The sequence below is a fragment of the Triturus cristatus genome, chromosome 3_1 (genome assembly GCF_964204655.1).
Source record: "Triturus cristatus chromosome 3_1, aTriCri1.1, whole genome shotgun sequence".
Classification (NCBI taxonomy): Eukaryota; Metazoa; Chordata; class Amphibia; order Caudata; family Salamandridae; genus Triturus; species Triturus cristatus.
In genome coordinates, this window is record NC_140583.1 from 783241216 (window position 1) to 783268675 (window position 27460).

Consider the following 27460-nt stretch of genomic DNA (forward strand, 5'->3'; position numbering starts at 1 on the left):
CATTTTCTCTGGGTGAGCCATGAGTAACCTGACACTTCTTCCTTTACGTACACCTGTTGCAGTTGTCCTTTCTGACCTCCTTGTCTTTGTGTGCTACTTTCGGCCTAGTTTCCAGTACATGCCGCCTGCTGCTGCGGCCCCTGCGGCAAGGGCCCACCAAGTTCCAGGATTCTGCAACCCACACGACTCCAAGATGCTCCTCCCTTCCTCCCTCCACCCCTTCATTAGGCTGTCATAAGCTTGTCTGTGCCACTGTTGCGGCCACGCCGTGCCAAAGGCAGGACCGTCAGGCATTCAACGTGCACATTGCATGACCCTCATGTCCTTGCATGACCCACATCACACAACAGTCTCATGTTGCAGCCACCCTCCAAGCAATGTCCAACCGAAAATCAACCGCCTGCTCTCAGGCATACCCTGAGCGCATACACGACACCTTCGCATGCTGAGTGTGCAACTCCAACTGCCTACACAGCGCTGCCCCGCCTTCAAGGCCCTGTCACACAAACCAGGTCATGTCCCTCCTACTCCACTCCGGCTCCGTCCAACAGCACGCCATTGGACTCTGTTACCTCCTCAACACAACAGGCCCACACATCACCTTCATGACAGTGACCTGGATAAAAGCATCCTGAGCACAGTACTTCTTCATTGCCATCTCAGACGGATACAAGAGCACCCCCAGGGACGGCACTAACAATCCCGGAGGATGAATTGATATCTATTCACAAGTATGCACTCAGGGTCACAAATCCGGTTTGGCACAAACCCCCTTCAAACCCTTAGAGTAACACTCATCTACAGATCTCCAGGCCTACATCCACCATTCCGCAAAGCCATCAACACATCCATCTTCATGCACGCCCTCACATCCACAGGATACATGTGGCTGTGGGCCAGGAACTTCTGGCTGGATGAGAACCACACCAGCATCCATCATTGGTCCATCCACATTAGCATCCACGTCTCAGACAAGCAACACACTGCCACACACCTCGCTACCAATCCCCCAAAGATGCTTAATGTAAGTCAACACAGACATGCTGTGTGGAACACTGGAACCAACACCACTGCCACACCCTGCAACCTCACACACTGGATCAGCAACTGATCCAACAATCTAGCCACATTGACAGACTTTCCTGTGACGCACAACAACAATTAAGCCACCTGGGACAAGGCAGACCTACTGGACTCAGACACATCTAGCAGGACTCTTGTGCACAGCTTGCAACACAAATAACCATCAGTGCCCTTACAACCCTGGAAAACGGCACACACAGCCATCACCATATCATCAGCAAGGACAATTGGAGATCCTTTAGATGGGGCCGAGGCAAAAAAACGCACGACATCAAAGAGCTCATCAGCATTGTGAGTGCACTGACATCAGCTCTCCATCCAAAAGACACCCCACCCTTGCATGGCTGAGCCAATCCCTTGCAACTTTCTACCACTGCAAGCTCATGGACATACATGCCAGCCTTGGCACACAGAGGCAGACAGCACCATTATACGCAGGACCAACCCCCCTCAGGTTTTGGACTTCCATCATCAGGAAATACAACACCCGGCTCATGTGCAACATCCCCTGGGGATCGCCATCAGGCCCCTTCCCACACAACATCTCAACCACATCATTCCCCATCCTTGTAGCCCCCGTCAAGCATGTCATGTATGTATCTGGACGGGGGCTACAAGGATGGGGAATGATGTGGTGGAGATGTTGTGTGGGAAGGGGCCTGATGGAGACACATACCATGGTAGATAGAGGCATGCAGTGATCCAGGCCCTTCTTAGACAACGGACGGCAGGAACGCAGGCTCTCAAGGAACATCACCGTGCTTCCCTAGCCAGCAAATGTCATCAGGAAGACAGTCAACGAGCAACTGACAAACTTCCTCCACGCAAAGAGCTCCAGGCAACCTGCACAAGACCATCTTCCACAGTAATCACCCCACTGCAACTGTTATCATTGCCACCAACACCGACAACTTTGCCCTGCTCAATAATGGTGAGGCCACCCCCCTTGACCTCTCCACAGCATTATACACGATGTGCTCACACACTGTCAGCTCACACATTTCCAACACTGGTATCCAGAGGATGGACCAGGATGAAATCACCAAGTAGCTCACCAGCAAGGCCATGGGAGTGGGACTCAAGCCTTAAGCATGTAGTACAGTGGCGTCATCTGGCACATGGCCCAGGGCTCATCTCTCAGCGTGTCAATCTTCAATGTGTCCATGACCCCCCTCTCCACCATCACATGCGCACACAACCTCATCATCTCGTATGCCATTGACAGCCAGCTGCTCCTCACCCTCACCAAAGACCCAGCCATTGCCAGTTCCAACCTTGATGGATGGCTGAACATCAGCCACCTGAGGCTGGACTTGGCCAGGACTGAGGTAATCATCTGAGGATTGTCCCCTTACAGCTGGGTCAACTTCTTGTGTCCCACCCGCCAGGGCACTGCACCAGCACCCAGTGAAAACGCACGCAAGATGGTGTGCATCATGGACTCCTCGCTGACAATTGCCATGCAACTCACCACCATCTGTACCTCATGCTGCAACACCCTCCGCATGATGCACATGATCCACAGATAGATCCACTCCAAGGCAAGACAGACCGTCCCCCAGGTCCATGACACCAGCCGTGTCAACTGCAGCCCTGCCCTCTACGGAGCAAGAACATCCAAACTCCCAGAGAACTTGTCCACATCCAGGGTGCATCTGCACACCTCAGCTTCAACATCCCACGCACCAGACACATCACCATCCACCTGAGATAGCTGCAATGGATCACTGTCTGCTGCAGGATGACCTTCAGACTCCTCACCCACACTCAGGAGGCAGTCCACAACCCCAGACCCCAAACCAACCTTGGGCATCTGTCATCCAAGACCCCGTTGGGCCAACTCCGTGCATCCAACCTTGCCCTGCCACCATTCTTCACATCCACTGAACTCCAGCATGCAGGAGATAGTTCTCCCACCTGGCCAAACATACCTGTGACTCCCTACCCGGGAACCTCCACATGAGCCATGACCTCTACACCTTAATGATACTCTTCCAAATAGGTCTGTCCGCACAGTATTGCAAGCCCCCCATCAGCAGCTTGAGGCCATCACGGGTGAGTATTGGGCTCCATGTCTGTATTGGATGATACATTGTGACCCATGTGTGTCCTGTACCGGACTCAGATAACAGGGTATGGATGGCTGGAGTTAGTTCAACACTCAGGCATAGTTTGACATTTCCCCAAACGTATGTTGTGGACTCATGCAAAATGACTGCAACAACTAATTAAAGCTATTTAGTTTTATTCTCGGTGGCGGGCATCTTTTGTGGGGAAAAATAGGTGCTATACAGTGTGCCTAGAATCCAAAGTCCACAGGGGGAGATGGGATCCTTGGCATTTGAAGTCATCAGAGTCCAGAACACAGTGATTGTCATCATTGGTCAGACTGTGACCAGCTAGTCCATGTGGCAGAGAATGTCAGTGAATGAGGTGATGCTGTTACGCATGAAGGCCAGGTGCCAGGCCAGGTGACCTGGGAGATGTGGATGGGCCGCTGCCTCTCACGGTCTTTTCTGTGGACGACCCACCTTCCTCACAGGACCCTCAGATGCAGGCCTTGACGATGCTTGGGACGCTCCGTCAGACGAATCCTCCTCCTCCTCCCTCCCTGTGGCTGGTGGTAGTCTTCGCCTGGTGGCACAGGGAGGGTTGCCCATGTTGTCGGCGATCCGACGGAGTGAACGGCTTATGTCCGTTTGCACCACCAGCTCAGCCAGTCTTGCCTCCATCCGTCCTTGGTGTTCTTGTTGACTGGCATGTTGCTCGGCCTGCTGGTTCTTAATCTCTGTGAGGGTCTTCACTACCTGGCTGATGGCCCTGGTGTCACGCCAGTATGCGTCCATGATGTTGTGTATGTGTGACATACCGGTCCCTTCAGCTGGCTGGTCAGGTTCTCGCCTCCGCCTGCCTCCACTCCCACCACCCCTGCCCACACGAGCCTGGCCTGCCGTTGTGGGCACATCGGGTCTACGGGACCCCTGAGTGATGGCAGTTGCGGGGTTGTCTGCCTCCTCCTGGGTACCCGGCGAGCCTTGTCCCTCCAGGTCAGACTGGCTCAGTTGTTCAGTGCGGGCAGGGCTCCTGGGTGTCTCCTGGGATGTGGCAGGAATGGGGGTGGTGGTTGGCACAGATGTTCCTGAAGCAGGTGCTGCAGGGGCTTGGACACCAGAGGGTCCAGGTGGGTTGGGGTCATCCGCGGAGTGTTGAGAGGCGTCGCTGCCAGTGGGCTCAGGTTCCTCCCAAGCCTGGGACTGTGATTCTTCACCCCCATTGTTGGGAGGAGATCCATCAGGTTGCCCTGTGTGTGAGAAAGAGACAATGTTAATGCTGTTTCATGCGACATTCATGTTTCATACATATTCAAGTTGGCACAGTTCCTCCAGGTAGTTGTATGTGCCTAGCATTCTCCTCAATGTTCACTTGTGGATGGGTATGTTGCGGGGGACAGATTGATATGTTCTCCTGAGTGTTTGACATGTAGATTTTTGGCTTGGATGCTTCTTTGACTATGGATTGATCTTGTTGTGTCACATGTCCATTGTGAGAGTGGGTAAATCCATTGCCTGCCCCGGGGGTGTGTGCTTGTGTAAGGGGTGTGTGTGACAGGGCCTGCTGGTGGGTGTAGTGCGATTTGGCAGTGGGTCTCCCAGGTGATGTATCTGGCCCCCCATGGAGCATGCTGCCATGAAAGTGAGTGTGAGTTCCTGTCCTAGATCTCTGAGCTTGTTGTGTTGGTGTTTGAGTTTGCAGTGGTCACAGGATGGCCTTGTGCTGCCTACAGCAGGGCCAAGTGTCAGCTACCTTGTCAGTACTTTGCCAGTCCCTGTGCATTGAGCATGGTGCATGGGTATGTACCTGGGCCATATGGGCTGAGGGCAATGGTGTCTGATTCAGAGTTGAACAATGCGTTTTGTGAGCCCCACCCTCCCAGCATCCCGGACATCCAGTCTTGGGTTGTTGCTTCGTGTAGCCTGGGACATGGCATGGCCTTGCTTTGTGAATGGGGCATACACATGTTAGTGGCATGAGCGTTGTTTTTGAGTGTGGTTGTGTCCGGTGAGGGCTTGGGGGTAGGTGCATGCATTTTGTGTAGTTGGGGTGTGGATGCCATTCCCCCCATGTTCCATGAGTTGTTTGTGTACTCACCAGGCTCTGGAAGTCCTTGAAGTTCGTGTACTCCCACCAGCGGAAGCAGGGCCATCACCTTCTCCTCCCAGGGATGGTAATGTCACCTCCAGTGATGTTGCTCTGGGCGTAGTCCTCGTTCATTTTCCGCTTGACTGCCCTCCGCAGATCGTACCACCTGGCTTGGCATTCATTCCTGGTCCTTCTGATGGGTGCAACAGCATTCACCCTATCGACGATCCTCTGCCACAGGCGTGATTTTTCGGCTATGCTGGTCTGTCTGACCAATGTTCCAAAGAGCTGTGGCTCGACTCTGATGACTTCATTGACAAGGATATCCAGCTCCTCCCTTGTGAACTTTGGATTCTTGTCTGTGGGCATGGTGTGGGGTGAGGGTGTGGATGGTTGTGGGTGTGAATGTGAAGGTGTGGAATGTGAAGAGGGGGTATGTGTGAAGGAGTTTGTGTGAAGGTGTATATGTTAAGGGGTATGGGTGCAGTTGGGGTGTGCTCTGTAGCTGCAGTGAGTCTGTTGCAAAGGCTCATGGTTTGTGTGTGTGGGCCCTTTTTATTGGTCCATTTGTGGGTGTGCCTGAGTTTGAAATTTTGGTGGGTGTGTTATATGAGGTGGTTGTGAGATTGGGCCTCTGTTTGCCTATTTGGATGTGCCAGGTCAGTCATTTTGATGTTTTTTCTACTGTAAACGTGTTTTGTGGTGTTGTGCGAGTCAAATTGACCCTCCTTGTGCTGTTTTACAGTGTCCTGGTTCAGTACGAGTCGTTTTCGCGTATGTAAGGTGCATACATACGCGATGTTGGTGTACCGTGCTCGCATACGCAATGTTGTTGTAAAGTCCGTACATACGCGATGCTGGGGGACGGGGCTGGGGTACGGAGCGAACAAGTACGGGGCTGGGGTATGGTTCTGGGGTATGGTGTGTCCAAGTACAGGGCTGGGGTACGGTGCTGGGGTATGGTGCGTACAAGTATGGGGCTGGGGTACGGTGCGTCCAAGTATGGGGCTGGGGTACGGTGCGTACAAGTACGGGGCTGGGGTACGGTGCTGGGGTACGGTGCGTACAAGTACGGGGCTGGTGTACGGTGCGTACAAGTACGGGGCTGGGGTACGGTGCGGACATGGGGGGGGTGTACGGTGCTGACATATGGGGGGTACGGTGGTGACATACGGGGGTACGTGTGGACATACGCGGGGGGGAGGGAAGGGCTGTACGACTCGTATCCCGGGCACAAGTTCACCCGAGATACGAGTGGTACAGAGTTCGCTACGTACGGGACGTTTTACATACACTTGTGTATTCAGAAGGGCGGTACGGATCGTACTTGTGCGCTCGGACTTCAGTTTTACGATTTGTACGTAAAACTGTCCGGGTACGTCTCGTAGACCTTTTCCCGATACGATTCGTATGTATTTTTCACGTACGAATCGTACTTCACCGGTGGGACGGGACTTGTACGATTCGTACGTAAAAATATACGGATACGAGTCGTACGGGAATTTTTTTTACCCGATCGGAATCGCCACCTAATTATGGTAATTGTGTAACTTTTTTAGGTGCGGGTTGTGGGGTTTATAGTTTTAAAGGGTGGGAACCAATTTATTTTAAATTAATTAATAATTAGTTCTTAATTAATATTAATGAATTGACAGAAAATTAATTACCAAAATTGTGCAATTAATTTTAGGTGAGGGTTGTGGGGTTTATAGGGGTAAAGGGTGGGAAGTAATTTATGTTTAATTAATTAAAAATTAGTTGTTAATTTGTAATACTAATTAATTGATAATTATGGTAATTGTGTGATTATTTTATGTGTTTTTTTTGTTTGGTTTATTGGGTCAAGGGTGGAAAGTTATTTATGTTGAATTAATTGATAATTAGTTGCTAATTAATATTATTTAAATAATTAAAATTAAACATGGAATTTGTGTAATTAATATTAGGTGTGGGCTGTGGGGTTTATAGGGGTAAAGGGTGGCAAGTAATTTTTGTTTAATTAAAAATTAGTTGATCATTAATAATACTTAATAAATTTATATTTAATTAGGGTATTTGTTTATAGTTTTTTGTGTGTGGGTTTTATTGTTATAGGGCTACAGTGTTGATAGTAAATACATTTTATTTACTTTATAATTACTTGTTAAATACTATTAGTTTTTTTAATTGAAAATACATTTTCATTGGGTAATACATTTATAGTTTAATGTTAACTGTGGGTTTTGGGGATTTTAGGGGTAAAGTGTGGGAAGTTAAATAATTGTTATGATTTTTTTTAATTACTAATATTTCTTTAATTGGTAATTAATTATCTTAGTTGAGGAAGTACATATTGTTTTAAAATGTAGATGTGTGTTGTGAATTGTGTGGTGTTATAGGGTAGTTAATACAAAAAGTAAATGTAGGTAATTCTTTTTTATTTTACTTAATATATAATTTGTAGGTATTTGCTATATGTATTTACCATTCTAAACTCTCTCTCTCTCACTCTCTCTCTCTCTAAAATATATATATATATATATATATATATATATATATATATATATATATATATATATATATATATATCAACAGAAAGCCAAAGGCGTTTCCCCGTTTCTGGAACCCCAAGCCCTTCAGGGTGGCCTCGCTGCATGGGCACGGAGAATCCCACAATCACACACTGTAAGAACAAGATGCGAGACCCAATACCTTAGAATTGGCTTTATTTCAAAGTCTTTGAGCAGCGCCTGTTTCCCTTTTAGTCCAACGTTTCGGCTGGATGCCTTGCGCACGGACCAGGAATGCAAGCTTCCAGGTGCGCTCGATTGTAATTTATTGAATGCCTCACGTGACCGCCGTAGCCAGTATCACCGGTCCCATAATGCACTGTGAATATTGTCAAGTGTGTTTTGGAAGTCCTTGAACAATTGTAGCCCCACTGGCAGATATTATTCTTCACAGGCATTGATGCATGTTTAAGGACTCGTATTCAGCAGGCAGGTGAGTGAAAATCAATTTTGCAGTTGAAATGAGACTTGTGAGAGGCTGCTTCTTTCAGGCACGATCATAACAGGAAATAATCCCGTCTGACACCCTTCCACGCGCCGTTCCTTTTAACTGTAGTAGTTCTCCCTCGTGGGTTGGGGGCGCGTGTGGGCTGAGCTCCTCATTAAACATCAACAGAAAGCCAAAGGCGTTTCCCCGTTTCTGGAACCCCAAGCCCTTCAGGGTGGCCTCGCTGCATGGGCACGGAGAAACCCACAATCACACACTGTAAGAACAAGATGCGAGACCCAATACCTTAGAATTGGCTTTATTTCAAAGTCTTTGAGTAGCGCCTGTTTCCCTTTTAGTCCAACGTTTCGGCTGGATGCCTTGCTCACGGACCAGGAATGCAAGCTCCCAGGTGCGCTCGATTGTAATTTATTGAATGCCTCACGTGACCGCCGTAGCCAGTATCACCGGTCCCATAATGCACTGTGAATATTGTCAAGTGTGTTTTGGAAGTCCTTGAACAATTGTAGCCCCACTGGCAGATATTATTCTTCACAGGCATTGATGCATGTTTAAGGACTCGTATTCAGCAGGCAGGTGAGTGAAAATCAATTTTGCAGTTGAAATGAGACTTGTGAGAGGCTGCTTCTTTCAGGCACGATCATAACAGGAAATAATCCCGTCTGACACCCTTCCACGCGCCGTTCCTTTTAACTGTAGTAGTTCTCCCTCGTGGGTTGGGGGCGCGTGTGGGCTGAGCTCCTCATTAAACATCAACAGAAAGCCAAAGGCGTTTCCCCGTTTCTGGAACCCCAAGCCCTTCAGGGTGGCCTCGCTGCATGGGCACGGAGAAACCCACAATCACACACTGTAAGAACAAGATGCGAGACCCAATACCTTAGAATTGGCTTTATTTCAAAGTCTTTGAGCAGCGCCTGTTTCCCTTTTAGTCCAACGTTTCGGCTGGATGCCTTGCTCACGGACCAGGAATGCAAGCTCCCAGGTGCGCTCGATTGTAATTTATTGAATGCCTCACGTGACCGCCGTAGCCAGTATCACCGGTCCCATAATGCACTGTGAATATTGTCAAGTGTGTTTTGGAAGTCCTTGAACAATTGTAGCCCCACTGGCAGATATTATTCTTCACAGGCATTGATGCATGTTTAAGGACTCGTATTCAGCAGGCAGGTGAGTGAAAATCAATTTTGCAGTTGAAATGAGACTTGTGAGAGGCTGCTTCTTTCAGGCACGATCATAACAGGAAATAATCCCGTCTGACACCCTTCCACGCGCCGTTCCTTTTAACTGTAGTAGTTCTCCCTCGTGGGTTGGGGGCGCGTGTGGGCTGAGCTCCTCATTAAACATCAACAGAAAGCCAAAGGCGTTTCCCCGTTTCTGGAACCCCAAGCCCTTTAATTGGTAATTAATTATCTTAGTTGAGGAAGTACATATTTTTTTAAAATGTAGATGTGTGTTGTGAATTGTGTGGGGTTATAGGGTAGTTAATACAAAAAGTAAATGTAAGTAATTCTTTTTTATTTTACTTAATATATAATTTGTAGGTATTTGCTATATGTATTTACCATTCTAAACTCTCTCTCTCTCACTCTCTCTCTCTAAAAATATATATATATATATATATATTTGTTTAATATTAATTATATTTGTATTTGAATGTTTAATACATTTATATATGTTTTAATTTATTTTGTTTTTTAAATATTTTTATTGTTGCTAAAATTTAGTTTGTTTTTAATTTTGAACTGACTGGGGTTAGAATATTAATTGTTACTATTCTGACTGTTGCACTTACTGGAGTGGGAATAGTAATTTGTTACCCCTCAGCTATCCTACACATTTGCCCTCACTAGAGTGGAATAGTAATTTTTATCCCTCCCCTGTCCAACACTTTCCCTACCGTTGCACTCAAACTTAGGGGCCTATTAGGATGGCGGCCTTGCGGTGTTGTGACCGGTCACCAGACGTACAGCGCTCCCGCACCACTAATTAGGATGCGACCGCCACCCTGGCGGTCGCATTCCGCATTTTTGACATTGCGGTGGCTGCTGCTGTAAGCGGCACCCGCCGCAATGCCAAAGTGCCATGGTGTGCATTTCCATGCGCAACGTGCCAGGCACCGCGCGGTGCCTGCCACCTCGTCCATGGAAATGGAGGGGGGTACCCCTCAAGTGCACCCCCCGAACTCCCTGGGGGCCCTTAACGGGTCCCAAAACACATCCCACCAGCCTCGCCGCCATGGAAAGGCCTTCCACCGCACTCATAATAAGGATGGCAGTGACTGCTAGGCTCCGCCACCATATTGTGGCCCAAGTCCGCCCAGCCGGCAATCAGAACGATTGCCGACAGGTGGAAAAGCGGCAGACGTACTTTGCGTCTGCCACAATACCCCCCGCCATTATAATATGGCAGGGGGTAAATCAGGTTACTATGGCGGGCAGATCGCCATCGTAATCATCCCCTTAATGTTTTAATTTATCATAGAATGTTTTTTATTAGATTTTATGTTATTGGTATATATATGTTACCTACTGGCAGCTGCCAGTAAGTAGTTATAGTTAGGACCAAGTTTCCATAGGAAGAGTATTTTTTGTTTTGCTTATAACTTTGGCATCGTTTGATGAATCTCCATGAAAGTTTCCAAACTAATTCTTTGTTCATATCAACTCCTATGTTAAAAGTTTGTAGGTGATTCATCAAGGGGGGGGCGAGAAAAAAGTGGTCCCAAAACGTGTTTTCTCCATGCAATTTCCATAGGAAACTTTAGACAAAGCTACAGGTCGAACGGGTTAACGGTATTACTCCAAATTTGGCAGGGAGAAGAGTCTTGGTCTAGAAAGCACGCTTTTGTTTATTTGGTGTAAATCCATTCAGTAGTTTTGGAGAAATATCTAAATTTACAGATATCGACATTTGGGAACTCTGCCATCTGATTGGCTGAGGCGTTACGAGCATGAGCATGCTGCTTATTGGCTGCGTGCTGTTGCAACTAGGAAGTGTTGGCGGCCATTTTGTGATTCCGTTGAAACGAGTAAGGGGAAAAGGGGAAAAAGAGTAGGAAACAGGAGGATAGGAGCACTGTAACCTCTGTGGGGGAGTGCATGGCGAAGATGTCACTCCTATCGGTCTGAAAGTGCGGTGTTGCTCAGAATGACTTGGTGCTGAGATGAGATGCTGCTACACTCGGGTATGAAACTGAGAGCCTAAACTGTGAGCTCATTGCTGTAAAGTGATGTGCTCTGGTCTTTGTAGCATACCTGTGGAAGTAGTGTTAGTTTGCGTTTCTACAATACAGGGAGTGGGAAGTGAACTACTCACCCCTACAGGTCTCAAGACTCGTGGATGAAACCATGAGCGCATTGCTGTAAAGTCATGTACTCTGTGTAGTATTCCAATGTAAGTCATAGTAGAATGTTAGTATGTAATTCTGCCAGAATGTAAGTATGTAATGTTAGACTGTAGGGCTGTCATGAGGGGAATCTTGGGGAGTTTGTACACTGCGCTGGAGAAGACGGTTGCCTTGCTGTCTGCTCCTGTTGGTGGCTGTTTAAGTTGTCTTCTCTTCCTGCAATAAATCTACTTATCGGATCCACTACTGTCTTCCTCTTCACTACATAAATTTGGCGACGAGGTGAGAAGGTAAAAAGAAGGCAGCACTCACCAATATTTTGAGCTTCCTTGCGTTCTGCTGAAGACCCGTTTTCTTGGTGAAACGGTTTCTTCTACTCATCCCAGGGTCGTCGGCTCATGGAACTATGTCATACGACCTAGTAGGATTTAAATTTGGGGATTTTGGACATCCTCTGCCTCTTCACTACACTCTGGTCACTGTACAACACGTGTGCAAGTAGTGTTAGTATGCGTTTATAGTAACTCTGTAGTTATGCAGTAACCAATGCATCATGGCCCTACGGAGCGCCACCTTCCAGGCGCAGTTCATACTATGTCCCGGGGTCGGCATCCGCAGGACATTTATGTTTGCTATTACAGGGCGGGAGCATGGCTTCCACCCTGTGATAGCAAATCCTTGTTTGCCTCGTTGAAGCGAGAGGAGGAAAACATTGTATCGCTTCAATAAAGCGGATCCAGATAGAAAAATGGAGAAAAGAAAATGAAGCGGGGTGTCACCCGTTCATTTAAATGAGCCCCCTGCTGGGTAATGTTCCGGGGCCAATCCTAATATTATATTGCGGGGTCTCTGCAGCACTGGGGACCTTAATCTCACATGGAAATTAGGCGTGGGAGGGCACAGACACGTTTCGCAGCCTAGGCGATCGCCACCTCCCCGAGTATTGTTTATTAATTGTTCGGGGGGCTTCGAGGCCAACTCAAGTCCGGGGATCGCCACCCTCCGGGACTTTACTTAAATATGCAGGGTGGGCGTCGCCAGTCCCTGAAGCCTCGGTGGCCCTAGGCAGTGCCTTATTGGTTGTGTAATCACACGGGCAGTACTCATGGTGTTATAAAGTGATACACTCATAGAAGCCTTGCAGTTGTAGAATTACCTAGGCTTCATTTATGTAATAGTCTGTTGGTTTATATTTGGTAGGTGCACCGCAAAATTACAAATGTTTTCCCTGATAACCTCCTATCAACCGCCGATTTTCACAATAAACTACAGACAAGAGTTAATCAGAAAAAGAAGACCCATACACTCACTTATTTATTGGTAAAAAAAACAAAATTTTATTAAAAGAACACAAATAAATGGAAACGCAACTTTATTCGAACATACAACAGTAAAACATGAAATAAGTGGTTGGGACTCCTCCGGAAGCAGCGTACAAAACCTGCAAGACAAAAAAGAAACATAAGTATGTTTGCAATGTCCAAGAGAAAAAGAAAGGTAGTCAGAATGAAAGGAAGAAAGTGAGAATGGGACAGAGAGCGAGTGGGTGGAAGGGTGAAGGGGAGGGAGAGTCAAAAGAACTAAGGGAGGAGGATAAAGAGCGTCGGTCTACTGCACCCAGCCCTCACTGTTCACCTCCCGTCACCCGTGTGTCTGGGACGCTGGAGTCCGCGAGAAAGAGTGCGGTCCAGCAAGTCTTTAAAATGAAACAGAGATATGAATGAGGCCAAAGATTACATTATTATCTACGGCAACATCGCTTGCCTGCACCTGTGCACCCAGGCTGCTGCACCCCAGCCCCTTCCCCCACACTGGGCTCAATTGTAGCTCTTGCGCACCAAGGCTTCACTGCTCACCTGCCACAACCGGTGTGTCCAACGACGTGCTGGTGCGAGCTCCATCTCCGGGGTGCTGCTCTCAGGGTGGCACAGCATGTCACCGGTCAGGGACGGTGTCTTGATACCACGATGGAAGGCGTCTGAATGCCCAGGGCCTCATCTGGTGCCACTAACTCAGTGTCTGAAAAGGGAGAAATAATATAATGGTGGAAACGTCTTGAGGTAAATGAAGGTTTTTTTCAGGCTTAATAGAAAACACTAGTTGAGTGTATCCTTCCTTCTTGAAGTACGATCTACCAACTGTTAGTAGTAATCGTGGTTCAAAGAGGAGTTGAAGTGTACGAGAATACACAAGGTTAAATAATAATATGTTATGCCAACGTTCACATACAAAGGAACAGAGCGCATGCTAGAAGCATAATGTGCGCGTGCAATGCAGTGGCGGATGCCTGTGTGCATGTAAACTTAGTAGTCTGCTCACTACAGTGCCCTACAAGGCAACACCACATGTCAGTAGGGCAGCGCTGCCCGCTGGCTCAGGCCTACAGTACGGTCCAGCAGGTCCTTAAAATGAGACAGAGGTGTGACTGAATGAGGTCAGAGATCACATCATTATGCACGGCAACATCGCTTGTTGGCACCTGCGCACCCAGACTGATGCACCCCACCCCTCCCACCACACCGTGCTCAATTGCAGCCCCTGTGCACCCAGGCCCCACTGCTCACCTGCTGTCATTGGTGTGTGTCCAAACACAACGGCCAGCAGGGTTCACAATTCAGATGTAGTTTTGATTGCCAGGATGGTGTTCACCTCATGGATCCCTTTTTTATTGCGCATTGTGATATGCGAGGTGGATGCGGCCATATCACCTGAGGCAGTGTGAAAGAACTGGGACATGTGGCGTCGTCGTTATACTAGTTATATGTACGTAAAGTGGGCTGGGCTTGCGTACGCCAGGCCAGCGTAAGGGTGTGAATAATTATTCCGGTGACCTGGGCATTGTTCCTGCCTGGGCAGGAAGTGTACTTATTTGTGTGTCCCTGTTGCAGTTTTGGTGTCGCAGAATACGCAATTTACATTAATGTAGCATGTACCGGGAGGGTGGCAACTATCGCTAATGAGATGCTGTCCGAAAACATTGAATGGACAACATCACATGTCGTTGTCAAGCTTGTGTATATGCGCAGACACGCATGTCAGTGGTGTGCGCTATTATTGAAAGTGTTGCTATCGCGAAACACACACATGTGAATGTGCTCGGATGGAGGGAGGATTAGCAGTGAGGTTACGTCATACACAGTGATAACACTCATTACAGTCAAGCAATGCATGTCAAACGTGAATCTGAAAGTCTCACATATGACACAGTACTAGACTGGTAAAGCCTGACAATGGAGCATACTGCAACACAAATCTACACATTACTCTTTACTGTTTGTCACATGTGGTCTAGGATGTGCACTCTGCCCGTGGCTGATGATACCCCATCAAGCCACCAATACCCAGGCTGAAAGGCAGCACAATAATGCGCACACACACACACCAGGTGCATCGTGTAACACACATTTGTTTTTTGATGTAACGTTTCAGATGCATGGCCATCACATGTGGAAGGCTACTGTACAGAACATGAATATTGATCAAGATGACCGTTGCATGTTGTGTGTACTATAAGATATGTGTACACAGCAAAAAACTTTTCAAAAAAGCTCTCTAAGCAGAAGGGGTGTCTCTCATCAAACGCTGTAGAGAGAATGACTAAAATGGGGGGGGGGGGTCCTCCAGCTGTTACAATGGGAAATGTTATGAACCAGTCAAATGCTTCTTTTTAAGGTCACATGGCAATCGCGCACTGAGCGCGCAAGGAGGCCGCACCCGATGTGATTTTGAGAAAATATATTTATCATAATAGAAGTTTATTACAGTTAGAAATATATAAATGTTTAAAATATTTTGCGCTCATAGACACTTTAAACGTTTTTAGATATAGTTGCGAGGCATAAAAAAAATTGAGGGAATGGCGTACCCGGCGCAATACCATACGTCTATGACGAAACACAGGGCCTGGGAGCATGCACTAGTTGCATACGGAACGCACAGCCGGCGCGACCTCATACGTATATGACGTAACGAGCGGCTTGGGACCGCGCACCCGTCGCATACCAAACTAGCAGCTGGCGCGACCTTATACATATGTGATGTTAGGCGGGATGCAGTGCTACGAAGCCGTTGGATACGAAATGTGCATCCTTTAGGAGTTTAGCAATATGGCAGATAGGATTCGCGTGCTGATGGAGCTTGGTACACTACCGATACGGGAGTCCAGTTTTCTCCCCCCAAAAAATAAGATATACATACTTTTTTTTAAAGATATAAAAAATTACATAATTTTTCAAATAAAAAAAAGGATAATAGAGTTCCAAAATAGTGCAAAAAAAATTAGAAAAAATATAGGTTTTATAAAGATTAAAATATGAAATTAACATTTAAAAAACCTTCGAAATTCACAGAAAAAAACATAGGTTTTACACACGTTATAGTTAGGAATTAGCATTTAAAAAACTTAGAAATTCACTGAAAAAACCATAGGTTTCAGGGACGTTATAGTTAGTTGGACATTTGACTCATATAAAACCAGAGAAATTCACACGTTCTAGTTAGTTGAGCTAACTATAACTCGCGCGCCCGCAATGCACTGGTGATGACGTCCCATATTAAATCACTCATGACATGGTCAGTGACATCACTGATGACTTCTGAAATGACATCACTCATGACATCACTGATGACATCATCCACGTGATAATCTGATGCACATACTGATGCCCTAATATAAACTTTGATACACCCACTCTAAAATACAGACTACTATTTTTGAAACCATACACACAACAGTGCCAGATACTACATACCACCCACTATTTCCTAGGTCTACACACACATCCAGTCACTTATACATGCAGTTACTCATCAATACAGTACTATAATATGCACTCATACACCTATACATACAGTCATACTCCGCCACTCATCCATAGTTACTCACACACCTAGTCAGTCATGCAAAGAATCTATCACATGTCCATTTACGCATGTATACAGTTATACACACCAACTGTTATTTATACACACACCACATCACTTATTTATGCAGATACTAACACATACTTACTGTCTTATACAATCACTGATACAAGCAGACACTCATTTATACACCCACTCTTCAAACAACTTACTCTCACGTATAGTCATTTATATACTCCATTACTGACATATACTGCCTTAAAACATATGTAGTTACTCACACATATACCACTGAGACATTCATCCACTCACCAACACATCCATACACACTCTAACTCACCCATACAGCCTTTCCCAGATGCACTTTTGAATCCATACAACCTGTGAATCACCCAGTCAGACATCTATGCACATAGTCACACAGCCCCCCACCCACCCACACAGACACTCAGGCACCCATAAAGATACTCAGACAACAAATCAATAACCCTTATAGACACTCATGTAGATACTCACCAACCCATGCAGCCGCTTATAAACCAACCGAGACACTAATACAGACTTTCACACAGTTAAGTCACAAACCCATGCATTCAGTAACACATGTTCAATCACTCACTGTTTACAGTCAGTCACGCACCTATTAAATAATCCATTCAGGCACTTGTAAATCCACTCATTCTTCAATACACCTTGAAATAGATATATATGAAAAATATTTAAACTTTACAGAAACACAGATTCACTGGATGATGTCATCAGTGATGTAATTTGAGATGTCATCAGTGATGTTATCAGTGATGTCACTAACCATGCCATGAGTGATGTAATATGTGACGTCATCACCAGTGCATTGCGGGCACGCGAATTATAGTTAGCTCAACTAACTATAACGTGCAAATTTCTCTGGTTTTATATGAGTCAAATGTCCAACTAACTATAACGTCCCTGAAACCTATGGTATTTTCAGTGAATGTTTAAATATATATAGTCAAGTCAAAGAGAACTTCATTCGATTGTGATTGATAAGGGCTTCTAGTAAGCCGAAACGCGTCTCTCTCTTACCTCGGGGTTGAGGGTTACTTGAGACAATAAATATTGCCGTATTCTGAGCAGCCTCAAGTCCGTGCCTTCTTCTGTAGTTTTGCTGTGGAAGCTGGAGTGCTTGTTCATATATATATTTGATTGCTGTTTCAGACAATCATAAAAGCACATAATTAATTGCACCAAATGAAACACTAAATGAAAAGGTATTATATAAAGTTCATTTAAAAATATTTTAAGTTAATAATAATATACTCGTAGATCTTCCTGATGTCAGTGCATTCATTTACCATACATTTCCTTAGACTAAGTACTTTCTTTAAGAACATTACTATCCTACATACTCCTTGTTCGTTGTCCATACAATGCCAAAACCCCAGTGTTTTTTAAATTGATAGGACCCATGCTTTCCTTAGTTCGATGTAAAATCTATAGAAAAGGACAACGTGTATAGTAGATTGTACTGAAAGATTATTACAGGGAGAACAATTGCGTTTCTTGGGCCCAGTAGTTCACTTTCGGAAAACTAACAAGTCTGTGGAAGACCCCCAGCCTAAATCTGGTCAATAAAAACCTATCATAGGCACCTGGTACAAATATTAAATAGGGTTGAATACTAAAAGTAGTTAAAATCAATTGATTATGCTGGACGGTGGGTTTTGTGATCTCTGCCGACATTCTTATAGTGTCCAATAATAGGAGACCCTCTTTTTTGAACTCCTTTCTCGTAGTCGCCTGAATAATTCTTGGATCAGTAAAATTTTATAAGTGGTCTAGATCACACATGAAGTCTCGCACATACCTTACCCAAGGGATCTTTAAGGCCCTTTCCAATTTCAAACCATCCATTAAAATATCTCTGTTTAACTTTGTTTCTTCTTTTGTCCGGACCCTATGCCATAAAAGAATAGGCTCCAATTTTATTAAATCAGAGATGAAAGGTAGACCCAACTCAGCATGACAAACATACGAAGAAGTGCTATTCGGTACAGACAGAATGTATCTTAGGAAAGAGTTTTCCACCCTTTGTAACGGGTGCATATCAACCCACACCCTGCCCCGTACATCGTGGTAGAGATGCACTTTGCTTTGTAAATTTGAATAAGCTCAACTGGTGGTCTCCTGCCCAGTTTTTTCGCGAAGTTGACAAGAGCAGTTGTTGTCCTTAAAAACGCAAATGTTTTACTGAAACAGCTTGGACCCAAGAATCATTTGACATTAAAATATAATCGATGGTAGAACATAAACCCCTGCCATTGAAGGCATGGGGCATGGGTACAGGTGTTGAACATAATTCATTTGCAAATCCCAAATCAAGACTAAAAACTTTCTCATTGAATAACTCTCCCAGTGTAGAGTGGCGAAAGTGGGAGTTACTTCTTCATTTATAAGTCCACATGATTTGCCATCAATATTAGGACACAAAGCACAATTAAAATCCCCCGCCCCCAAGGATTTTTCTCAATTTAGTAGTTCTAAGTCTAAACTTAGGACTACTAAATTGAGAAAAATCCTAATTTTAAGACTTTCGGTATTCACAGAAGGCATTTAGGAGTCCTAAAGTTAGGAGTCCTAACTATACTACTACTAAACTGAGAAAAATCCTAATTTTAAGACTTTCGGTATTCACAGAAGGCATTTAGGAGTCCTAAAGTTAGGACTCCTAACTTCTGTGAATACCGAAATGAGTAAGTGCCTTCTGTGAATACCAAAATGAGTAAGTGCCTTCTGTGAATACCAAAATGGTAGTAAGTTTAGGATTTTGTCTTAAGTTAGTTCTGTGAATCGGGCCCTGGGGCTCTAAAGATAGTCTCCGCTCTGTGAGCTTGATCTCATGAATAAGTGCTGACTCCGCCCTTAAAGGAAAAGCATCAAGTGTCCCCACCACTCCCTGCCCAGTACCTATCTTACGCTTACTCATCTTAGGGATCCCTGGGGGTAATATCAGTCTCACAATTTAGCACAGTACCTTGCGCCACAAGGCTGAATGGTCCCAGAGTCAAGTTGTTAGTGATGTGGCCCAGCCCTGCCTCCTCCGGTCTTGGACGGGCACTGTGGGAGCCCGCTGTGGCTTTTAAAAGTGCCTCTGGGCGCATGTGAGCAGCGTTGGTGGTGGCTGGTTGCCGCAAAGGAGCCCGAGGACTGTGGTCCTGTCCCGCTCCGCTCCCCTCAATATCCCAGCAGTATGGTGGTGCTGGTGCTGGAACGAAGGTAAGGGCTTCCCGCGCTGCGTGTGTCCCCTGTGGCTTTTAAAAGCGCCTCTGGGCACGTGTGAGCAGCGTCGGTGGCGGCTGGTTGCTGCGAAGGAGCCTAGGAACTGTGGTCCTGTCCCGCTCCGCTCCCCTCAATATCCCGGCAGTATGGTGGTGCTGGTGCTCGTTTCCTCAGCTGACAAATGCTGTCTTCATTTGTTGAAGCTTCGCACCTTCCTACGGTGATATATATATATATATATATATATATATATATATATATATATATATATATATATAAATTCTATATTTTGTACATCGATATTTTTTTTCCGATATTTTTGTACTTACCTGCTTAAGTACAGGGAGTCAATGTTTTTGCATTCTATATTTTTACATATATTTTTTACTTCTATATTTATAACTTCGATATTTTGTCTTGGAACCCACAGACTCAAATTCAACACTGCCTCTTGGAAAGAGGGGGTGGCATTCTTAAAAGGGGGGCGTGGCATTCAGCTCATGGACAACCAAGTGTATTCACAAGCCTGCAAAGCGATGAAAGAGGGAGTGGGTGTAGCTGCCATGCATCTGAAGCGTTGTACCAAGGTAGATGCCGACACTGGAACTATGGATCCAGGTCCGAGTCCTGGTGTCAGCTCAACAGTCTGTGATTCTGAGCAAATAACTTAATCTCTCTGTGCCTAAATTTCTTTTTTTTATATTAATTTGAACTTGTGTAACATAATTGGTAGGTACTCATGTGAAGTGCTCCAATGTCACTGGACCGTATTTATGCGCTATATATAACTGCAAAAATAAAAATGACTAAAACATACCACATTGGCAAAACGTATGTGTCATTTGTTCAACACTGGTCTCAGAAACCAATTGATGCTTCCAGTGTTTGCTTCCTTTAAGTCTGAGGACGATTTTTTAATTTTGTTTTTGTGTGGGCTTTGACTTTTTGCTATAGCAGATGGCTTTCCGATTTGAGAGAAAAGAGCATTCAAAACTCTATGAAAAATACATGATCCGTGAACCAGAAGCCATACTAGAGATGATGCTTTCCTACCTGGAAAAGAAGGTAAGGAAAAATAATGGTAAGCTGGTGGTAATGAAGAAAATGTGTAACATACGCAAATATTTCATAGAGACTTTCTGTGCTCAAGTGGTGAAGTACAGTTTCAGAACTGCTGGTGTGACACTATTAGCTGGCTCGTCAGAAGGGCACGAGGAGTTGCAGATGGGTCATTATTGCCCAGGCCCCTCACTTTTTGAGCTCTGTGTCCTCGTGCTGCAACATTTGTTTATAGATTTTCAAATGCAAGCCTGTTCTAGTACTTAATGACAAGTCTGTTCTAGTACTCAATGACAAGTCACTGTACATGATACTTTTACATGATAATATTTAGAAAATGGTCAAAGCCATTTACCTGGCTGTTGGGTAAATAGTGAACTTCTGCTGCTATTTACATGGCTGCTGGCTAAATAGCAGAGATTATGCACAATTTGGTGGGTGGCTGTGCAAACATGCAAATACTGTCAGACATGATGGCTAGCCAGCTGGCACACTTTTCGTCCATTGGAAACAAACCTTCCAAAGCTGGGAGTTGCATTAGGAATGCAAAAAGAACAGTTGATGGACAGAATGCAGAACAATGTCATACATTCACCCCAGTACAGAGATCTGGGCCTAACTCCATCGTTTTTTTTCTCACCATGCCATTCCAGTTTGGATCCAGCCATATGTCAATCAGTCTTGACCCTGTGCCCAATGGGAACTGTCCAGCCCGAACTGCCAGGCCAGGTCCTCCCTAGACTGGAAACAAGCATCCTAGGACCAGTTTCGGGCTTTCAGCCTTCATCAGCCCGGATAGCTTGACTCCAGTGGCATGGAGAGCACAGGACCCACGTCTGGGCATACCCATCCGAATCGGAGTGACAAATGCAAAAAGAACAATTGATGGACAGAATGCAGGACAATGTCATACATTCACCCCAGTACAGAGATCTGGGCCTAAATCCATCGTTTTTTTGCTCACCATGCCATTCCAGTTTGGACCCAATTGTTTCTTTTGCATATGTCGCCCTAAGTGGGAAGGGTATGCCCATACGCAGGTCCCGTGCTCACTACACCACTGGATTCAAGCTAGCCTGGATGATGAAGGGTGATGCCCTGAAACCGGTCTCAGGATGCTTGATTTCAGTCCAGGGAGGACCTGGCTTGGCAGTTCGGGTTGAGCTATTCCCACAAGGAACAGGGTCAAGAATGATTTGCATATGGCTGGGTCCAAACTGGGGTGGGATGGTGAGCAAAAGAATGATGGATTTAACCCAGATCCTTGTGACTGGGGGGGAATGTTTGCATTGTCCAGCATTCTGTCCATCAATTATTTATTTTGCATATGTTGCCCAAAGTGGGAAGGGTATGCCCAGACGTGGGTCCCGTGCTCACTACACTACTGGATTCAAGCTAACCTGACTGATGAAGGGTGATGCCCTGAAACCAGTCCCAGGATGATTGATTCCGGTCCAGGGAGGACCTGGCTTGGCAGTTCGGGCTGGACTGTTCCTACAAGGAACAGGGTCAAGACTGATTTGCATATGGCTGGGTCCAAACTGGGTGGTGTGTTGAGCAAAAGAATGATGGATTTAACCCAGATCCTTGTGACTGGGGGTGAATGTTTGCATTGTCCAGCATTACGTCCATTGATTGTTTCTTTTGCAGTTATATTAGGAAAACAAAAAATTAATGGCCCCAATGCTGGGAGTTTTCTCCGAGTGTATCGGGGACTTTATTTTTTATATGTCCCTTTCAGCCAGGTTTTTCCTAGATAGGGTGAACGTTGTAAAGTCTGTCCTCCGACATCCCATACTCTGCCGCCAGAGCAACTATTCCATTGACGAGCCACAAGCAATGAAATGAAACTATAATTAATTGTACTGAATGTCAGAGGAATATGAAAAAAATTCCCCAGTTAGTTAGAGAAAGGCATACAAGCATTAAAGCCACAGCAGAAAAGAAATTCATAGAGATATTTTAATTTTATTAATTGATTTTATTACAAATACTGTAAGAAATAAGACACCGAAGAAACAGAAACATTTTGTTACCTGAATTCTTTTGACCTATGGATCACTCATTTCACAGTTCTATTTTTTATACATTTTTCAGACAGGGGCTGTGGATCCACTGTTGAGGTTTTGAACTGATTTGGTGTGATTCTCTTTTAAAAGTCATTTCTGCCCGAGGCTTGGACACAGCCCGTGTTCTAGGTGATGGCTCTCACAGAAGTAACAATAGTACTGGCTCAAAGCAGGAGAAAACGACAGCCCTCCTTAGAAACGTTGTCACCTTCACCAAATGAAACCTCTGACCTACCCCTCACTCCTAACATCTGCCCTATGGTATTGGTCATTTAGGAAGAACTAATCAGCAACCCTTTGCTAAGAAGGACCTCACAGATTCTCTGTGGGCAGCCTTTTATTCATCCTCCCTTACTTTGATGTCTAGTTCTCTAATCTCCAGCCACAGGGATGCAGTCAATACAATTCCACTGTCTAGGGAAGCTGTATCTACTCTCCATCGCGGCATACAAAATGCATCCCACTAGTCCATTCACTTATGACTTTCACCACACCTGGAGTCTTTTTTTGTGTTGCAATTGTTTATTGGGCAAGAAATAAGAATGTACAACATGGTTAACAGTCATCCAGCAATCAGATGTGACAACATTGCATAATAGAAAACAGGATGAGTTGATACATAACAATAGGAAGGGAGGAGGGGGGAGCAAGGGGAGAGTCACAAAGGGTGAGGTAGGAGACAATGTCCAAAGGCTGCAAGGGGTGTGAACAGAAGCTCCTGCATAGTCCCAGGGATCTGTGATGAAGGATAGTGGTATGTAAGGGGAGAAAACTGAGGGCCTGTGTCGCCGACGCAGGGTTGGTTACTAGGGGGCACATTTAGTGGTGCTTGCAGCAGCATGGGCTTTCAGGTGGGAGTGAGGGAACGTAAGGACCTTGAGTGGGAGATGTCTCTTGAGTGGAGGAAAGGTGAAACCAGTAAATAGGTAAGATGCCCGGTGTCAGGTGGTACAGGTATTATGTGGGACGGATGTTAAGGTTGTGGCTCAAAGCAGTGTCGGAGGGAGATCTACCCTCCAGTCCTATTGACAGTGGCATATCCATATATTGCTGGGAAAGGTGGATGGAAGCACAATGGAAGAGATAAAGAAGAATAAGGAAAGAAAAAGGACTGGGTTAATGGGTCTGGCAGCTTCACCTGCTGTCTCTGGTAAAGGGGGGTGGGCAATGTCAATTGGTAGGGCTGCATGTCCGGGGGAGGCAAGGGGTTGTGGAAAGGGAGATTTGGTGGACAAGAGAGCAAGGGAGGGAAGGGGAGAAAAGTACGGGTGATGAAGTTGGGTGGGGGGTAGGGTATGGTCTGGGGATGGGGGCTGGGGTAAGGGGTCCATAGTTGTCTAGGGGGATAGGTGGTAGTGGGGGAAGGGATGGGAGACAGGGGGGGTGCACAGGAGGGGAGACAGTAAGGGGCAGAGTGTAGCAGGACAGGCTAGGGTAGTGGTGGAAGGGAGAGAAGGGAGGGGTATAGAACACTATTATGCTGGTGGCAATAAAAGTATGGGGTAGAGTGGGGGGAAGTAGGTAAGTATTCTGTGTTATAATAATAGCAGCCAGTTGTACGGTTTAGCCTGACCCTGCATAAATCATGTGGGTAGGGAGTCTGGGGCACCTGGGGTCGAGTGCCCGTCAACGTTCTTGTCCTGTAAGAAAGATGCCCATGTCAGGAGGAACAGTTCAGTTTGGTCCTGCAGGTTGTAAATGACGCGTTCATGTGAAGCCATTTGGATCATGGCCACAAGCCAGACCTCCTGTGATGGGGGTGCTGGCGACCTCCATTGGTGAAGACTACATATCTTGACTGTGGCAAGGGCAGTATGATAGAGGAGGTGGTGTGGACAAGAGAGCTCCGGTGAGTTCCGTGTATCATGGAGGAGAATAGCTGAGGTAATGAGTGGTAGTTGCAGAGGCATTGAGGCCCTCAAGATCCAATGTATGACCAGAAGGGTTGGATTGAGGGACATTCACAGAGGATATGCTTCATATCACAATGGGTATGCGTGCATCTCCAGCATTGCACATTTGGGAAAGACCTGCTCTGTTCAGTTTTTTCGGTGCCCAGTGCCAGTCATGTAATATCTTAAAAAGGCAGAACTTCAGACGGGCTTTCCTTGTACCTCTGTCCAGAGCCTGTAGGGTGTTTGCTCATTCATCGTCATTGTATGTGACTAGCAGACGGGCGTGCCACTTGGCGCGAAGAGCTCATGAAAGGGGCTGAGGGAAGTGGTGGGATGAAAGTGTGCCGTACAGCCCTGACATCACCCCTTTGGGCCTCCCCCAGGTGTTCAAATATGATACTACAGGCGAGGGCTGCAGGGACCACAGGCGAGATCACAAGCAGCTCCTCAGGCAGTATTGTTTCGGGAGAAGGCCAAATTCTTCTCTCAATTGGGCAAATGATTTGAGGTCTCTATTTAGTAAGTCCATTTTCCGAAATCTAGTTTCATCTGGGCTAGCAGTGGGTCCATGTTGTCCGGGACCATTCCCTCTGTGCCCCTGTTCGCCATTATCCCCAAGTACTTAAGGCGGGAAGGTTGTGGCAAAAAGGGTAGCTGTGTAAGGCCGCTTTAGTGGTGCTGGTCAATATTGGAAGGGCCTCGTTCTTGTACCAGTTTACTTTATAGCCAGAGAGTATTGAGAAGTATTGAGAAGTCATCGATGATGTCCAGCAAGGCAGGGAGGGATCATTGCAGATCAGTCAGAGTAAGTAGGATGTTGTCTGCGTAGAGATATGTTCGAGGCATGTGGGCTGCTGAATTCATATCTGTGCATAGATCGCCGCCTAGTGTTGGGTCCGGATGTTTGCACGTTGTTGTCCTGGAAGAGTCTTCGAAGTATCCTGAGATAGGTGACTCCTCCCCTGGACCACAGTGCGCATGGGCATCCTCTCCATCCTCAGATTGTTTTTTTCCGCCATTGGGTTCGGATGTGCTTATCTTACTCAAGTTAGGAAAATTTAGTTTTCAGGCCAAAAGGCCTTTAGTTTTCATCGGTACTGTTCCCGATCGGTATCAACAGTTTACTTGCTAGTTTAGCGACCTTCACAACTTTTTCGGGTCCATTTCATCCGACCATCGACCCTACATCGACGATGGAATCGAGGACCCCATTCAAGCGGTGTCCTGTTTGCCGCGCGAAATATCCACATATCGACGTCCACCCGGTGTGCAACAAATGCCTCTCACCGGACCACGACGAATCGAAATGTATGGCCTGTGCCCGATTCAGATCCAAGAAGACTATCCGGAATCGACGAGCCGCGAGACTTAAAGCGCAGCAAGCGGCGCCGGCCCCGACCAACATCTTCAGCACCGAGGACGAAGAGGTTGAAAGTGTGGAAAACATACCCTCCAGCCCCGCTTCCGAACACGGTTCTAGATAGGAAGACGTAGACGAAGAGCTTTTTCACAGGGAAGAAGCCGACGATGAGGTAGGAGACTACGATGAGGCCTTAGGGGCCGAAGAAGGTAGCTCTGGCGACGAGCAGGGCCTACCCGTCCAAACGGAGGATATCACAGTGCGTCAGTCTACGGCTCCGGTCGAGGGATCGCCTTCGGGCCTTACCCAAAATCAATCCTGCAGTTCTTCGGCCCCGCCCTCTGGCCCGGCCTCGGACATCCAGCGAGAGCCATTATTACCCAAAAATACTGGTTTACCTTCCACGAAACCGAAACCAATTGTCGCACCGGTTCAGCAGAAACCGAAAGTGAAACTAACACTGGTCGGCTCGAGGACCACCACACCTTCGACCCCAGCCAAAACCGTCGGCTCCGACCGCACCAAAAGGGACTTCGGTGCCGAACCAAAGAGAAAGGCCATCGGTACCGCCAGACCGCCTCGGCCCCCGGCACCGAAACAGTCGGCACCGACCACCAAGGTTAAAATGGCCGCTGCATCGCAATCCACCTCGAAAGCAGCGACTACAGTCCAATCATCAACACCGTCGACAGCTAATACCTCTCCTCGACTCGATGACCCTGTGGCTCCAAAGAAGTCCACTCCTACCTCTACAGCACCACTCGGCGCCAAACAACCGTCGGAGTTCTCGGTGCGACAAGTTGCAGCGTCCTTGCAACGTATCAGGGAAAAGGCAGCCCTCCAGCCCGCGTCGGGCTCCGAGCCGAAAAAGGCTCAAAAGGCACCTTCGGCACCAACCAACATCACCTTTGGTTTGCCGCCATCCACGGCGCCGAAACTATTCGAGATCAGAACTCGTGTCACCCAGACAAGGTCCCCATCTACTGAACACTCTCCTACTGGGACATCACCGTCCCACTTCATCGACGCCGACACCGGCAGGCTCATGCTCCGAAAGCGGAAGATCACTTCCGAGCAAGCTTTGGACTCTTACAGGATCCCTCTAAAGCAAAAACTGCCGGCGGAATCGGAACCAGTTCTTTATGAACACCTCCACGCCTCTTACCCAGACCCACAGTCCTTCTCTCCGACGCACTCTGACACGGACGCAATAGAGGACTACATGGGTGACGACACCACATACCCCAGGGATATGGACCCTGAAGGCCAGCAGGACCCTGATCAAGCTTGGGATGACCCTGTAGACCCAGGTGCCGCTATGGATACATAGGACACGCAGCTTTATGGCGCAAAAACGTCTCCCACAGAGGACACTGCTGCATTCAACGCC

The 27460-nt window shown here is 46.6% G+C and overlaps 1 protein-coding gene across 23 annotated transcripts in view; it reads left to right on the forward strand.

Annotated features, from left to right (window-relative positions):
• The window catches only part of LOC146861026 (putative methyltransferase DDB_G0268948), a 710132-nt gene that overhangs the window by 247362 nt on the left and 435310 nt on the right, over positions 1-27460 (forward strand). For 14 of the 23 annotated variants that reach the window (XM_085645020.1, XM_085645026.1, XM_085645012.1 and 11 more), the window contains one exon: positions 20642-20752. In XM_085645020.1, the coding sequence (XP_085501146.1) occupies positions 20645-20752 (108 nt within the window). In that variant the 5' untranslated portion in view covers positions 20642-20644. The remainder of the gene's footprint in view (positions 1-20641; positions 20753-27460) is intronic. The other 9 variants (XM_085645005.1, XM_085645025.1, XM_085645015.1 and 6 more) reach the window with 1 other exon arrangement.